The sequence below is a fragment of the Myiozetetes cayanensis genome, unplaced genomic scaffold (genome assembly GCF_022539395.1).
Source record: "Myiozetetes cayanensis isolate MyiCay16 unplaced genomic scaffold, myiCay2020 scf20-37, whole genome shotgun sequence".
In the NCBI taxonomy this organism is placed as follows: domain Eukaryota; kingdom Metazoa; phylum Chordata; class Aves; order Passeriformes; family Tyrannidae; genus Myiozetetes; species Myiozetetes cayanensis.
In genome coordinates this window covers 7,874,149-7,891,916 of record NW_026087412.1, presented here as the reverse complement: position 1 = coordinate 7,891,916, position 17,768 = coordinate 7,874,149, and the positions used below count along the sequence as shown (strand labels likewise).

General features: G+C 38.3%; 1 protein-coding gene across 1 annotated transcript in view; it reads left to right on the top strand.

Annotated features, from left to right (window-relative positions):
• The window catches only part of VPS35L (VPS35 endosomal protein sorting factor like), a 47,500-nt gene that overhangs the window by 26,176 nt on the left and 3,556 nt on the right, over window positions 1-17,768 (top strand). Inside the window, exons 24-29 of the mRNA XM_050317929.1 lie at window positions 171-269; window positions 1,049-1,126; window positions 1,872-1,986; window positions 11,613-11,752; window positions 13,046-13,211; window positions 14,975-15,093. Of these exons, the coding sequence (XP_050173886.1) occupies window positions 171-269; window positions 1,049-1,126; window positions 1,872-1,986; window positions 11,613-11,752; window positions 13,046-13,211; window positions 14,975-15,093 (717 nt within the window). The remainder of the gene's footprint in view (window positions 1-170; window positions 270-1,048; window positions 1,127-1,871; window positions 1,987-11,612; window positions 11,753-13,045; window positions 13,212-14,974; window positions 15,094-17,768) is intronic.

The window sequence follows — 17,768 nt, the reverse complement described above, 5'->3', positions numbered from 1 at the left end:
ACAGAGATTATCCAGGTGCTATTTTGTTGTTACTGGTGGGTTTTTTTCCTAACAATATATGTGAATTTTGTCTTTTGAATATCTGTGGTTAATCTGCACACACAGTTTTATGTATCTTAAAGTTAATGGCCTACAATGGTAAAATCTAGGAGGTTTTTTGTCTTTTATAGGTTTCATTTGGTCGTGACTTTGAACAACAGCTGAGTTTCTATGTTGAAGCCAGGTCAATGTTTTGCAATCTGGAGCCTGTTCTAGTCCAGCTGATTCATGTAAGCCACAGTTTATCTACATTTCCTTAACAAGTAAGGATATATTTGCAGTTCTCCCATTGCCTGCTCAGATTATATGGCAAAATAAGTCTGAAATATTTTTATCAGGTGTTTATAAAGTAAACTTTGATCTCATCTCTGATTTTATCACTAAACACTCTGAAGTTCTTGCTTGACAGGCACTCGTGGTATCATTGCAACAAAGAAAACAGGCCATCCTACAAGAGATGTCATGTCTAATAAAATAATAAATGGCCCTTTTGTGCATTCAGAATTTGGGTCCTCTCTTCTGTAATCCTCCATCTAGGAGAGATTAGACTGTGTCTGGATGCAGATTCAGGCACAGTCCTGCTATGATTGGGAAGGTTAATCCCTTTTCTGTATTGAGTCATAGGTAAGCATTAGCTGCCTCTGATTCCTTTGCAACATTGTATCTTCTCTTAAATACTTCTAGTGTTTTGGTTTTTTAAGCAGTGTGTTAGCTGGAAACCACTATTATTATTCTAGGAAAGAGGTGACAGCACTATAGCTGGGAAGCAAAGGATAGGCTAAAGGCTTGAATAAATCAATAACCTTCACAAAACAAGTCATATTTGCTTTAAGGAACAGTCACTAAAATTCTCCCAGTAAAAACTAAATACTACAGCGAGGGCACGCTGTATCAGGGTTCCTCTTGACTCTTGTGTTCTCCACATGCATGCAGTAAAACATGCAGTTTGTTATTTGCCCCTGGGGCTGTGCATTTTATTTCATGGTTTTCTTTTGGTTTTCATGTGTAGTCTGTGAATCAACTGGCAATGGAAACAAGAAAGGTGATGAAAGGAAATCATTCCAGAAAGACTGCTGCATTTGTCAGGGTAGGTCTGAATAATAAACTTTGAGCCTGCTTTCTTTGCAGAGAATACGATTTGCTGCCACCAAAGTTTATAATTTTTGAAAAACTAGTTTGTTAGTATTTTTTGACACTGTTTGTAGTCTCATTTTCACTTGTTATCAGCTATCTTTCCTCTCTAAAGCCAAATGCTGCTGTTTAAGAAAAAAACCCCACAAACACAGCTTTGTGCTGAAAAAGAGCAGCAAGATTTGACTCCCTCTCCAAAAGAAGGGTCATGGGAGAGCTGTTTGTGTGAATTCTAGAAAGCTCAGCTTTTCAATTTATATTTAAAATAAAATACCAAATTTCTGTGTAACTCAGTCACAGAGAGAACCGGGAGATGGGGTAAAAAATACATTCAAACTTCTGTCTTGTGCTATCAGAGCTGATATGCTGAAAGCAGTATTTGAATTTCAAATAAGGGGCTCCTTTCGGCTTTAGTGCCTCTGAGTCTGTATAGATATGGTCAGATGTGCTCTGAACTGTGCACAGGCTGTGCCAAATGCTTGTGTTCATTTCTTCTAACCTGAAATGTGCCAACCAGGGTGCCTCCATCTCCATGTGTTGGGAAGCTCTTTTGCATGTGCTGCTATTAATGAGTGGACTTTTGTTAAGGGCACCTGTGATCTACAGATTTTGATTCCTAATTGTGTGTAAAATCAGTAAGGATTGCTATGATTCTGAGGTAGGAATTTTATTCAGTTTAATTTTTTTTTAATTTGCTTTAGGCTTGTGTTGCCTTCTGCTTCATAACAATTCCATCTCTGAGCAGTATCTTCACACGTCTTAATCTGTACCTACACTCTGGACAGGTTGCTCTGGCAAATCAGTGCCTTTCACAAGGTAAGGCAGGAATTTGTCTGTTTAAAGGATCTCTTATTTCAGAAATATTTCTAGCTGTGAATTATAACCTGGTTGAAATCATAAATCATATGTATATTTATGATGGAATTAACATACAGCCCCGTTTCAGGCACTGTTAGAGTGAATATTAAAGCAGCTCTTCAATTCTAACACAAATCCTGTGATCTCAATAACCAAGCTGACCATAGTTAAGATAGTCCTGGCTATGAGGTAAGTTGTCCTAAATTACTTAGGAATTATGGAAAGCATGGAATGTTTTTCTCCTGCGTAATTATGCAAGCACTCTAATCACAAATGATGTGCTTTATTATAACTGTGGAAGAAGAAACTAGTTCATCTGTGTAGCAGTTCACAGGCTGACAAAATCCTGCAAGGAGCTGGAAAAGAATTAAAAGTTAAGTCAGGAACAGCAGAAACTTGGTACTGAAGCAGATGTGTGATAAATGCTTAGCCAAGAAAATGTGCCACTACAGCAGAGTGAAACAATGGAGTGATACCAGATCATATGAAGGTTGAAAAATATATTTTCTTTTTTTTTTTTAATCTAAATTAGTGATTGAACCAGGGCCTTAGCACAGTTTTCAGCCATTCTGTTAGCTCAATGTTAAGTAATTGGAAATTCTGACAAAATGCGATTTGTGGAAAAAAATGAGAGCTATTCTGGCACCAGAATGAGCATTAAGTCTGTATTGCCATTTAATATGATCTTGTTCCTGTTCATGTCACAAAGGGAAGACAGTTACCTATTCCAAAAGTCTTCTCCTACTTTTAACTGCTTGCAGTATTTTTCTTTTCCTTTTTAAAATGATGTCATTCTACTTTGTTTTGCAGTTTTTAATCCTGACTTTAAATGTCTGCTCTCTGATGGTAAATGCTTTTCCTTTACATGTTTTCAGTGGAACTATGAGAGTAATAAATTGGATTACTTTGCAACATCTTTTGTTGTGACTCCTATTAATTCTCTGTGCTTCTTCATGAGAGCTTGTTTTCCAAGCTCTGCATTTACCAGCAAGTTCCAGCTGCACAAACAAGCTGACTTAGGATGCTGATTAAGACTTTTTAGTGCAGAGTGACTGTTGTATTTCTTTGTTTTGAATCTGATGTTGCCCATATAGCAAAGCAGAGGGATTTAGACTAAAGCTGGCTGTTGTGACCAAGTATGTTGTGCAAATAAAAGATCTGCAAAGTCCGTTGTTGTGCTATGAGTATTGTGCAGTTTCTTCGTAGATAACAGAGTTAAAAAAATTGGACTCGCTTTTTCTTCCCGTGGCATTTATTTAATTGACCAGTTTACCTTATCCTGTGTATCAATTTCTGTTATTGTTGCTGTGTTGCAGTGCTTCTCCTGTTGGAAGCAAATACAAAGCAGTTTTTCTGTAATATTTGGTCTTCGAGGATTATGCCCTGCCCATGTTGGGGCCCACGCTGTTATTTAATGATCTTTCAATTTCTAGACTGCTTTTTCACTACTTTTGCCATCCAAGTCTTCTCTGAGTGAGACTCCTGGGCCCCAGCAATTGTGCAGATTTTTCAGTGTGAGAGTTTATAAAGATGCACAGCTGTTTGACATGTGAACACAATGCACTCACCAAACAATTACAGGATCCCCATCCTGAAATCTTTTAAGGTAGCAGATATATGCAAAGTATTATGAACTCAGTCCCTAAACTGCATGTTTATTAACCACACTTTCCTGAATTTTAGACCCTCAGGCTAGAAAGAGGAGCATTTGGTTCACCTCCAGTTTTATTAAAATGAAACATGTGCAGAATTCTGGTGTTCAGTAACTCACTTCATTTACCAAGGTTTTATTGTTACCCACTTTTTTTGCTTCCTTGGAAAAGCTATTTTGTGTGTAATTTGTATTCAGAGACATGTCACTTGCATGAGTAATTTAGCATGTGTTAAACAGTTAGGCACTGTCTTGGGACGTTTCTTGTGAACTGTCTTTCCATATGTTGATGCACTGAAGTCAGATAATGTGTCCTTCAAAGTTACTTCTCACACATACTTAGTCTGTGTCCTAACTGAACGAGTAAGAAGAGGTAAGAAGAACTGATTAATTCATAACAGCAGATTTCAATCAGTTTACTGAGTTAACTGATGCCAGTTAGACACCGATCTACTAAAACCAATGCAGCATGAAGTGAAGATTTAAGACTGTGCAATTAATGCTACCATTAGGCCAGGAAATGAAACTGTGCCTTGTCTGTAACCCTTATTTCATGCTGATTTGGATCAGCTTCATTGGTTTAAAATTGTGAAGAGAAATAAAACTGAAAGGTAGTGTACCTGATATGGTAGCTCAGTCAGCAGTGGAGCGTACGTGGAGGGGGGATGTGCAGTTTGTCTTTAAAGATTCCAGCTGTGGTTTTTAACAACTTAAATTCTTGGGTTTTTCTTAATTTTAAGTTGCTATGGGGGAGTCTAGCTAGTCAGTCTAGCTTCAGTCAGTTGAGTTTTCACTTAAACGCATAACAAAATTGAGTTCCACAACCTCTGTTGGCAACAGGGAGATTTCTCTAAATTACCTATGTATCTAACTTGAAAAAGGAGCAGAATTATGTGTTGGGGTAGATAAGGGAAATTAAAAAAATTGCTTTTTTTATAAAGAGGATGTGCAGGTCATAATAATAAATAAAGTTTATGAGTGAGGATTTCACTGATAAACTACCAACAACTGGGAGTCACAGCTAATCTGCTTATAACTGGAGGAGTTTGGTTTTGCCTCATTCCCAGTCCCAAGGGGCAGCAGTAGTAGGCCATCAGTCCTAGTGTCTTGCTATTCCCATTTCCTCTATCAAATCAGAGCCTTGCTTGCTGGGATTTGCCACACAAATCAAGTGTTTGAACTCACCCAAATACTTCAGTGTTAGAAAATTGTAATCGTAATCTTTCTTGGAATAGATTTTCTTTAATACAATGAAATTGGGTCAGAAATGTGAATTTATAGGCTTATGAAATTCCAGTATTAATACACTGATGGATGTCTGTCTGGGCATGCTGTTCAGTATGTATTGAACATGACTATTGTCTCTTTTGTCTCCAGCTCCCAAGAGCTGCTTTAAATAAAATGAATCTGTAATTATGTTTACAATGTTTTAGGTGATTTTGTCCTGGATGCATAGTTTGTACCTCTGGAGAGCCTATTAAGAGCTCGCCTTCGAAAGGGAGATTTTACAGAGATGGGATTTAATTTTTTAACTGAGCTGCTGAACTCTGCATGCTGAGAGGAATAAATTCTCAAATTCTCATCAGTCATGCTTCCTGCCACAGGGAGTGCTGAGACTAAATTGAGATTAAATACTTGCTCCGTTGTGTCACTCCTCTGGATTTCTGAGATATAGGTCTTATTTTAATGGCACATATTTCCTCCCTGTGGAAATGCTACTTTTGTCTGTCAGAGAACAAACAGCATGAGTTTTTAATTGTTGGTCACAGCGTTCAGCAGGTGGGTGGAGATGACGTAACTTTCTGGTAATGTTTGTTAAGCGGCAGTTTTGTTTTAAAGGCTGTGAAATCTTTGCCTCACTTCAGAAGTAACATGCTGAGTGAATAAGGTAATTCAGCTGATTCTGTGTGACTAATTTCACTGGGATACTGTCAGACATAAAACTATAAAAATGGAGTCTGTCCCTCAGACCAGATGATGCAGACCTTTTTGTTTGGCAAAAGCAGATTTTAATTCTGAAGCATACAGTGTTTAATGTACCTCTAGCCATTTGTTCTGTTCCCCAATTGTAGCTGAAACACAATTTCACCTAGTAGATTGCAAAAGTAATTTATTTTCTGCTGCAGAAATTGTTACTTTTCCATGAGTGTTCTCTAAATATGACAGGCTTCAGCCAAACTCTGGAGAAAGTATGGTATGGAAAATCGAATAAGTAATTTTAAATCATGGTCTATTAATGTTTGAGAGTATTTTCTCAGTAGCATTAGATAACAATTTTTAGTGTTTCTTCCTAATCTCCTAAAATCTTCATAGATCTGAAGAATATAAATAGCGAGAATTTGAGGGAAAGAATTTAGAGAAATAAGAACTTGAAGAGATTTTCCTGCTTATAGATTTTGGGACTTCTTAGCTCTTGCTTCTCTGGTGAGATGAGTATATGCTGTCTCTGTTATCTTTTTTAATAGTTTTCCTTGAAGGTAACAAAGGAAGTTGAGAAAAAATGATGAGGTAATGTTTTCCTTACTAGTAATTACTAGTAATGCTAAATGTTGCTTTATTTGAAAAGAGCTGTGACTTGTACTGTTACCTGGGATTTCCATAGATGGAAACCTCTCATTCCCTGAGCTTTGTGTTGTTCCTCTCTTTATCCCAGCCAATAGCTTTTCCATATGATGTGAGAGAGATGACATCTCTGTCTCTGTAAGCTTTTCAGAGTAGTATTTTATATCAAATTGTCAGTTCTTCAAGTCTGTCTAGCCCATGGCCTGTTTTTGAAAATGTCTAGTAGCATCTACTAAGGGAACCTACAGGAAACTCAGTGATACTGAGCAAAATTCAGTCACTCCCAACTCGTTTTCTTGCTGTCCATGAGATGATGGAGTTGGTAAGTTCTAAAGAATTTCTTGTCAGTATAGTTTTTCTAACAAGGAAACAGTTCCCTGCCTTAGCACCTTTTTAATCTTTTTGTCCTTTTGGAAATGGGAAGATCAGGCCTGTATTCCAGGTATAAATGCACAACAGCTATATGAATGATATAATGACACCTCAGTTTTCCATTACTCTCCTAATGATTCTTATAATTGCCTTGCCTTTTCGACAGCTGTTTAGGATGTAGTTTTCAGGAAACCATCTATAATGACTCCAAAATCTTTCATGAGTGTAAATAGCCTATTTAGAGCTTATCTTTCTACACTTACAGCAAGAGCTGTTTCTTCCCCACATGCCTTACTAATATTAGAGTTCATCTGCTGCTTTATTGCTCAGAATCATGAGATCCATCTGTGATACTTTGCACACTCATGTTCCAGACTAGTCTGCACACATTGTCACCTCCCAGCTCATCGTAAGGACATGTCTCTGCAAAACCTTGAGGAATGGAGTAGTCCTTTTGCTCCACTGGGAAAACTTTTTATTCCCACTCCTTTCCCTGCCCATCCCATCCTTAATTGTTATGTATCCTCATGAGGACTTTCCTCCTTATCTACTGTCAGCTTCATTATTCAAGGAGCCTTTTCTATAAGAAACACTTAAGTATTTTTTAAAATCCGGGTATTTGGATTGACTGAGTTACTTTTAAACATAAACTTGCTGGTTCTTTGGAAAACTTGAGAAACTTCCAAGGAATGATTTCTCTCTGCAAAAACCATATTGACTCTTCAGCCTTGTATCATGTTTTTCCATATGCCTGTTCATTTGATTGTTTTTTTCACCTCATAATAACCAGGAGAAACCTAGTATTTACCTATAGCATTTATTATTTCAAAATTTCCACTATTTCTAGTGGAGCTTTCTTTAGAGACTTCTGCTGATGCTTTACCTCACAGTCTTTAGGGATTACATGGAATGCAGAGGCAGGCTGAAATTTGTGGTGGTTTTTTGGGGGGGTAGTGATGGTGTGTGTTGCATTTACTGACTACAACTTAAGAATAAAATATCTTGTGTCCAGTGTCGTGTGGCTCATCCTGTGTCATCTCCCTGTACACATCTTCCCTTCCACCTATGCCTCTGTGTGCCATTGGAATCACTAAGGCCTTGCTAACAATCTCTACTCAAGCTATGCCTAAAACTGGCTCTAGCAAGCTTCATCCACATAATTACCTTTTTATCTGCAGCTAATTCATAGTATGAATTAACATAGCACATTCCAGTTCGCCAAGCAGCAGGGCATTCGTTTTCTGACGTTAACTTTGTTACTTCAAATAATTCTTTGTAGTTTCTGGATTGGAAGTGATGTGCAGATAATTTTAAGATGGAGACTAATGTTCAGTGCTTAAAGGGAAATCCACATTTCAACAATGTGGCAGAACTCTCAGTGACCTCACTAATGTGAGGAGAAGGTGTTTCATATGTTTGCAACGCTTGGTTGTCAAAAGAGTAATGGATTAATTCATTTAACAGAAAAACTGAGGCAACAAAACCCCCACAATTGCTTCCAATTAATTTTTTTGCACTGGAGTACAAGGCTTTGTTGAATTACCAGCATCTGTCAGACGTGGAAGCAAAATCTTCAGAGTATTAAATTAGGTTTGACAGTGTTGTAAGACAGGACAGTGGTGTGGAATGCAGAAGGCTGTGTATGGTCCCTTTGGGTGGACTCAGCCTGGTGTAATTGTACCCGGGACTAAAAATAGTTTGGGTAGGTATGTCAAGCTCGCTCCCTTTTGCTCTTTGAAGGTGGACTTAAGGAGCTTAATTGTTTTCCCATCTCTAATGGCTTTGGTCGTCCTTGATTTTTTTGCCTGCCTGAAATCTTAACTTTGTCCAGTTTAATTTGCTATCACAGATGCAGCAAATACAATGCAAGCTGAATTTTTATTTCTAAAAAGTTTGCTATATAGAAATATATGGAGGTACATAAAGTTGTGTGTAGATATAATGAAATGTGTGTGTGCATGTGCCATCACGAATACTGTCAGTAGCAAAACATTCAACACCAATTTCACTTGCTTTTCCTTCTGTAGGAGGGTATTACTGGAAGTGCTGACTTGGTTATCCAAGACTGTCAGTTTTTGTAACCTGAAGGTCAGCATGAATGCTTGGGGGAAAGATTTATAGGATTATGGCCAACCCAAATGAAGGAGCTGCTGTGGAAGGATAAACGTAGCAAAGCATGAAGTATGTGATGTGCGGAGCAGTGCACGAGATATTAACAGCAGGCTGGGGAGGCTTCATCAGGATGATTTGCTGTGGTGCACAGGCTGCTCTCCCCTTACCCACTTTAACAGGGGGTCACTGTAGAAGCAGTGTCGTACTTTAGGCAGATAAGAAAACAGCATCTTTTGTCAGAATAAGCCTTTTTTTTTTTTTTTGTTTAAATCAAGAACATAACATCATTGTGGTTTTTGATGCTTTTTAAGTGGTTCCTTATACCTTTTGGGAGCCAGGAAAAGCAGTGTAGGGGTTTGTTTTAAAACATTTCTACAGTAATAGCTTTAAAAATTGACTTTTAAAGATACAGAGAAATCACCATTGCATAATGTCATAAAGTGGTTCAGAATTAAACACTGATGCTCATTTCATGCTTCTTAAGAAAATAGCATATCTGTGACAACCTATTTAGTGAACTTTCTCTTCAAACTCAGAACATGTGATGCGTACTGACACCTCCCTGCACGTGAATAGGATGGTACTGTTTGGAGGACAAGTAGCTTTCTGCAGTCTGTAATAAAAACCTTTCCATGAATATGCATTTATTTTTGCTTCTTATGAAGCACATATATCTTGGATAAACGTGCTTTTAGTGTTCCAGCATAAAACCGTTTCGTGGTTAGCACAGATTGGCAGGACTCGCTGCAAAATGAACATATTTTCCTTTGCCAGGACTAGTGGACGTACCAAAGTAAAATACAGCTGTGTTGTGCTGAATTGCTTTTTTGACTTGCCTTGTTGCACTGAGGGGAAAGCAGGAGGAAAAAGGCAAGAAACAAGGATTAAAAGAGTGGGGCAAGAGCCCCTCAGTCTTTCCATTGTGCTGGGAGTCTGTGGTGAGGGCAGATCTCTCCTCATTCCAGCAGCACTCACCTGCAGAGGAGCCGGGAGGGCTGCTCTTCCCAGCTGGTGGAATGAGGGAGCTCCTGGCCCTGGAGCTGCCCAGCCAGATGAGAAGGCAGCTCTTATTCACAGCAACGGCAGGAGGGCCAGAAAAGTAAATTGAATCAAATTTCAGTTTTTCAAAGTGAAGATAAGAGGGTTTGGGTTTGTGTTAGGGCTGAAGTTTAGAGGAGAATGTGTAGGACTGTGATTGCTGGGAGAGCAGTAAATTAGGGTGAGGTATTTGCAGCTCCTCTCTTTCACTGCGCAGACTGATTGCTGCTCAGGTCATTCTCATCCTGCCTTCTGAAGTTATTTCATAACAGGAGTGTTCTCTGCACAGACACGGGTACTTTGGTATGCAGACTATTCTCTGAGGCACATTTTTCATTTGTCTGGTCACATGTTTTTATTGTATGGTGATGTGGGACATGCACTTTTATTTTTTTTCTGCCGAGACAACTGTGGAAGTGACAGCAATTCATTTACCTGTGCTAGAATGAACATCTGCTGCTGCTTTCCTTCCTCTAATAAAGCTCAGAGAAAGATTACTTACCTTCTTTTGGGTTGGCTGTCTAAACTTATATGTTGTTTGAAATAAAAAAAAAAAATTTCTTTCACCTCAAAATAAATGTGCAGAATAAAAGGAAGTATGATGTGTGACAGGAGGAGTCTGCGTTCTGAGCACTGTAAAGTTCAGAAGGGCTTGAGCCCTCATGTGCTGAAAAGAAATAAGAGTCAGAAGAACTACAGTTTTTCCAAAGCACATGTTTCCCTGGTATTCCTCATAAGCTTAAATTAGATATCAGTTGGTACTATATTTAGCAAATTTTCTTGGAGTCTCAAATGAATTTTTCCAGAGCAAGCTGCGCTCCTGGAAATGCCCATGCCTGCCTGTCAGTGGTATCTCCATCCCAGCCATGTAACACCTCTTTGCTTTCACCAAGAACTCTCTTTTCTCTTTGATAAAATCTGATTTTGTGGCCTTGGTGCTTGTTCCTGTAAAATAAAGATATGGCATTAATTCAGAAGGATGCTTTGAAGTATATGGATAAATAACTCGAGTGGGATGTGGATACTTGGATATTCTGAAATGTAACCAAGAAAGTGCAAAACAATGTCCCTGTCAGAAATTCTTTGTGAACTCAGCATATATAAGGGGTCATCTGGTGTAAGAGAGAAAATATTGTTGCTTTTAATTTGTGAATATTAATAGACCGAGGAATAGATGTTCTAGTGTTTGGAATTTATATTTTTGTAAGATTAGAGATGTAATAAAGAGTTATGAAAAACCTCTTACTAGCTATTTTACAAAGGCCACAATGGTAGATGTTTTCTCTAGTTCTTGTATTGTGATTTTTGGAAAGAAATCTTTTATCTAGGTAACCAGCAATACCTCAGGTTCTGGTACTATATTAATGATAATAAATAATTAGAGAAATGAAGTTGTCAGTACTCCCTTTAACAGCTTTTTGTGAATGAATTGGTGAAGAAGCTAGCACGACCTTTTTATTCCCCCTTTGGATTCCCCATCATCCAGACATAAGGACTTCTTTAGATAAGTCAGTTTTGATCATGTGCTAATTTCTTTATTAGTAGTAGTAGTAGTAGTTATTATTATGCATTCTATATGCATTATTATGAAATGATGGTGTCCTCTTATTTTGCAAAAGGGAAGAGTTATAATTTTGAAAGTCTTGAGTGCGGTGGGAGTTTCTTTTTAAGAAACAATCACTTGAATTACCACAGATTTTGAATGCTGAGCCTTGAGTCTCTTTGCAGTTAAGCACAGGTTCATTCTCTGTAATCTGTTGGAATCGAACTCGGAGCAATCACTGGGGCACAGGAGCGACTGCCATCCTGGCTGAAGTGATAATACAGCAACTCTATTTTTATTTTGTAGCTGATGCTTTTTTCAAAGCTGCAGTGAGCCTTGTTCCTGAAGTGCCAAAAGTGATCAGTGTAGATGGAAAGATGCGACCTTCTGATGCCTTCCTCCTGGAATTCCTTTGTAATTTTTTTTCCACGTTATTAGTTGTTCCGGTAAGTTGTGTGTGCAGCAAGAGCACATAGGCTGGTAGATTATTTTGACTTTCCTGTTGAAAAATTTAGAGTAGACTGGGCTTTTGGAGTGGGAGATGCAGTGATTTGTTTTCTATGAGCAAGCTGAACTGATTTGGTCATTGGCTGCAAAATCACTCACCCCAGTGGAAAAGGGGGAGGCAGAACCTGTGAAGGGGGAGGTGCCTCAGTAACACCTTGCACTTATCTAGATCGGGAGGTAGAACGAAATCTCACCATCATTTAATTGTGTAAACGTAATTTACTGTTTTATTATCTAAGCATTCAAAAAAATCTAATACTTTAGCAGGGGGAAAATACAGAGCCCTAGTTTCTATTAGTTTCAGTTACTTTGTTATAGGCTGCCTAATCACTGGAGTGAAAACAGTATTTAGAAGAAAAAAAAGTTTGAGGTGTATTCATTTGTTCTTGGAAAGAGCAGGTTGTTCCTCCTCACTCAAACATTGCTTATGGTTTCCTCCTTCCTCTTTAATTTGATTACATTTTTGGTGAAGCAGTACAGTGTGGTGCTGTTCAAATCCTCCTCATCAGCGTACTGGATTCTCTTTATTCCAGCGGACCCCTCAGATTCAGTAATGAGAAATAACTTGCACTGAGATACCGGGATTTAGAAATTAGCTTCTGTCACTTTTTCTTGTATTTACTTTACAGAAGTGGCCTGTAATTTGTCCTACATGTGTTGGTATCGCTGCCCCACCTGCCAGCTGGAAATGAGCTTGGTGCAGCCTTAAAGCTGCTTGCAAAAACTCCCAGCTTATGTAAAGCAGACGTCTCTCTGCTCCTTTCATGTTAAAAGATTGTTGGTTGTCTGTAACTCTGACTTCCCAGTGTAGGTGTTCTTCTGAAACTCATAATTATGGGAGTTACATAGTACAGCTTACTGACATGATTTTATTAAAAAAATCTACTCTGTTTAATTCTAGAGGCTTAGGTGGTAAGAAGCTGACAATTAATTTTATACTACTCCCTTATGACTAGAAAACAAAGCATTTTAAAGTTTGCCTGTGGAGGCTGCCTAGATGAAGTTCTGATTATGGGTCAAATGGACATTTTAGATGGAAACTGGCACAAATTTTTAAAAGGATTCACAGGAAGCATACTTGAGAAAAGTGGATGTCAGCTTTAATTATATTGTAGTTTTGCTTTTATAGAGCTTACATTGTGACTCTAAACCACCGAATGACTGCAAATAATCCTGTTTTTGGAGGGGTTGTTGTGGTGTTGGTTTTGACCTATCTTTTTTCTTTTCTGTAGGACCATCCAGAGCAAGGAGTGTTGTTTCTTGTGCGAGGATTACTAAATGTGATCCAGGATTATACTTGGGAGGATAACAGCGATGACAAAGTCAGGATTTATACTAATGTTTTGCATCTGCTGTCTGCAATGACTCAAGAAGCATATATCTACCATGTAGATAAAGGTAACTCCTGAGGGGGGCTCTGGGTCCTGGCATTCCCACCATGCAATTTGTAGTATTGTGTTACCACTGCACCTCGTTAATGAAGATCAGTGGTAGTCAGTCTTACAGAATGGGTTATTTTTCCATCCAGTTCCAGGTATTGTAACTTAAAATAATCACAGGAGGTGGCTCCTGAACAGATGCACAGCCTGTTCTTTAAAGTGAATCTGTGCAGAGTGAGTTACTTGGTTTGCTCCTGGTGGTGGTGGTGCAAATGCTTATAACTGTGAACTTTTCAAGTAAATATTAGAACTTTATACATATGGAGGGGTTTTTATTTAGTCTAAAGTATCAACTTGATTTATACTTATCATTGGTGTCTCAGCCACATTTTTTAACAGCTCCAGTTTTCAGAATGTAAAGCCTGGTCTCCATTATTTAAATGATGTATTTGCTGCTTTGAAGGCAGGCTTTCAGTTTTGGAAATTGCTGTGATAACTTATAAAAATCTTCAGAATAGCTAGAAAATTCTGAAGATTTTACATTTTATAAAATACCTGTCATCTTTTATGCAATAATATTTTGATATTCTTTAAAGTTTGAGTATTTGTCTTCTGATTATAGATTACTAAATGAAGATAGAGTAATAAATGAGTCTGTTAAAGCATACTGGAAGATTAGTGAGTCAGAGAGGCCAAGATAGTTTGACTTTTTCTTTTAGTTGCACAGGGCTTTCACAGAGAGGCAGGCTGGAATATATTCTGCAGGTCTTCTGTTGAATAGTCTGTCAGAGTTACCACCCATGACAAAATATCTCCTGCAGTTAGCAGCACAGAAAATAGCTGTCAGTTGAACTACTACTCTGCAGTAAATCTGCTGTTCAAATTCTGTAAGGAAGTGCTGTTTAGCTGCTTTTTCTTTCACTCTGTTTTTTATATGACCAAAATAGCTGCATAATCCTAAAATGAGAAATCTGAATTAATTAGATTATAATGGAGACAAGCATGGAAATATAAATTGTAATTTTTACCCTGTAGTAGGATGATGCACCATGTACCTTAGCTTCTTAAAATCAAGTTTACTTGGAAACAGGGGATCATCTTTTGTGCTTTCTGATTTACCTAGAGGACACTTAAACCTACGAATTTCTTGTAACCTATTTCATAGTAAAATATAAATAAATTAGACTGAAAGACATGTTTAAAATCACAATTACATAAGCTCTAAAAACATCAAGAGCTCTCTCCCTCCAAAGAATCCTTTAAGGTCTTTGAATCTGAAAATGCACTTTCTGAATTTCTATCCATGACTTTGAGGTAATCATGGTTTTATTTTAGGGAGAAAAAAAAATAAAATGCAGTTTCTTTTGAAAGTCTTGGTTTTTTTCACAAAGTAAAACTATTTGACCCAGTCCTGCTGCCATTGAAGATGATGACCATACTCTTCTAAAGTGATGGGAGCACTGTCTCTGTGGAAAAAGTGAAAATTGACACTATTTGTTGTTTTGCATTAAGTCTAGCAGATATTTTTGAGCTTGGCCACATCCAGGAATACAGGACTGGCTTTAAACTAGAAGATTCTTTTCAGTGTTTTGTTCCTAAAATCAAAAAGACATAGTAGGCAACCAAGTGGTAGGCACCTAAACACCATTGTTTTGTTCTTGTTTCATGGAGGTGGGCCATTTCATAACTTCCAAATGTGGTCTTCTATCAATAGCTGATGTTTTCAGTAGCAAACAAATGCATAGCTCTTTAGACAGACCTAAGCTTGAATTATCTCTGCAGTTGATTCCAATGATGCCTTGTATGGTGGAGACTCCAAGTTCTTGACTGAAATTAATAAACTGTGTGAAACAGTGATAGCACAAATCCTGGATCATCTGAAAACCCTTGGAAAAGAAGAGGTAAGTTCTTACTCAGCTTGATTCAATACAAACCCAAAAGTAATTTGAAGAAACACACCACCTTTGACCAGGCATTGGTCTTTTTGAAAGCTCCAGGAGCCTTTTAACAAGAGGAAATTGGGTAATTTTACTTGTTTAAAAAGTGAGTCTGGTGTGGACACCTAATGATGTGCAATGGATGCTGCCACAGTTGTAACCCACGTTCAAGATGCAGGCAGGAGTTTCCTGCTCAGCTCTGGGCTGGCCAGGGATGGGTCACTGAGCTGACAGGCAGCAGAGGCTGCTCTGGCACTGTGCTATCGACTGTGCACCAAGGAGTGACTGTGCTGCAGCACAGAGTGATCACTGCAGAGCAGCACTCTGCTGAGAGTGAGCTTACAGTTAGCTTTAATTCACTGGCTTGAGTCCTGCTGTAGTCCAGTTATGGAAATGTGATGCTCTTCGGAGTTAGAGGTAGCTTTACATTAACCAGCTTGAGTCCTGGTGTAGTTTGGGCATTGAAATATGATAGTCAGTGTGGGATAACTTCTTTTCTTGTGAATCTTTCTGACTATAATGAGCTTTATGATGTTATTGCATTTATTTGCCTAAGATAGAATTGGAGACAGTGCCACAGTCACTCCTTTGATTGCAATATGGTCACACCTAATATCTGCTCCATGTCCATCCTTCCCGTTGTTTCCTCTTGGCTCTCAACTTTGTAAATCATAGAATCATGGAATTCTCTGGGCTGGAAGCTCCAAGCCCCCTGCCATGGCAGGGAATAAACTGTATTTTCTTGCCAGCTTGGTTAGCAGTAACCTGAAATGTCCAATTCTGTAAAGAGCAAAGTGAGAATTCACAGTTAGTCTATTACTGAGTAAAATACGATGAAAGCCACCTATAATCAGTAAAAATTTCAGATCCCAGACACTGGGATGAAATCAGGAGAGAAGTACAGAGGGAGGAAAAAGGTGTTTTGTCTTTACCCTTATTTTAGGATATTTGTTCGATATTAAATAAAGAAAACTCCAGGCAGCTTATTGGATTTCTTGATTGGAGTTGAGAGGCTCTGAGGGATCAAATATAGCTTAATGGATTGTATGTGAAAGGCAGGTGACTAATGTTGTCAATATTACGGAAATAATGAGAACTCACTGTTCTGTTATTGTACCTGCTTCTGAGATTGAGCCCCTCCACAGCTTCCTAATCACCCCTTACCGGACACTTCTACTGATGGAAATGTTGTAGCCTGGAATGGGAGGGCAGGGAATGATTGATTTGATGGAATTTTTTAGATAGCCTCTTTGCACAGTAGTGTTTGCCAATACGGAATGTGTTAAGTGATAATATTGGGAGGACACTGTGCTAAGTTTAGCTTTTTCTCTGCTTTTGCTATCCTGTTTGTCCTTCCTTGAGCAATTGTAGGGATGGAAGATGATTAAATCCTTTGCCCAAATGCCTCTGCATCATTGTACACAACACCACAGTGAATGGTAGTTCTTTTTCAGAGTGGTAACAGCAGAAAACAACCATTCTAGCACAGCTAAGAAAGTCCAAGCAGGTCTAGGAAGGAGATTTTTAACAGTTTTCAAGACTGTGGGTTGTATATTAAGGGTTTTTTTGCATCTGACTCCTATATGGAGTATGTGGGTGGGAGTGTTTGTAAGGGTTGAAATCCATGGTTTCTGAAAGGCCTTTTTTTTCATTTGTTTTCTGCTTTCAAGAATAATACTTTGAGTAATGGGATCCTGTGTTATTTCACTGAAGCCGGCGTTGCACAGAAAACTGGATTTAAAGCTAAGCAGCACTGATATAGGTCCTTGGCCTGCCTTTGCCCCCACAGCCTTGGATTTAATCCTCTGTCCATCCTTACTTACAAAGGGGGAGCATTTGTTTTGCATAGTTGAGTAAAAGTCCTTGAGAGATTTAGATAAAAATTGGTTTTTAAGAATGAATGGTTGTTCGAGGAAGCTGTTGTTGCTGAGGAAATGGAGGTGATGAGAACACTGTCAGAGATCTCTAACTGTGCTAAAGTAGAACTGGTCATAAAATCACTGTGGTATTTGGACTGCTTCAGTGTTGGTGACCTTTTATTATTCATCTTCTTGGCTGCTCATTTAAATGAACAAGCCTCTGATGATTTTGTGTTTTTATTGGTCCATTTCCTTTAAAAGCTATAAAGGAAAATAAATTTTTCTCACAATAAAATCCTTTCACCAAAATGGCAATTTGGAAGAGAACAATGCATCTCATTGTTAACACAGCGTGGTCTTTTCACAGTATTAGAGAATGCTTCATTTATGTGACAGTGTTGGAATGGAAATTTTCAATTCTAGACAGTTCTGTAAAGTTCAAGCTGTTTCTGGTCATGAGAGTAGCAGTGAATCCTCTCTGTGTGTGGGGAAGACTGGTCTAATGCTCTAGGTTTTGTAGAAATGTAAATACCTTGCTTCTTGCTCCTCAGTAATAAATGTATGTTTTATTCAAACATGACTTTTGATCCAAATTATCAGGAGCATGTTGTTGTGCCCTTGGCAGTGCCATGTTAGGGTGGCAGTCTTCCCATGCACCACATGGTAGATACTGGACTTTTTATAGTAAGTATCAAAAATGGAGCAGGAGAAATGCTCTTGAGGCTTCTTCTTTCAACACAACTGATTTTTAATTTTATATAAACTCATAACAACTTCGGC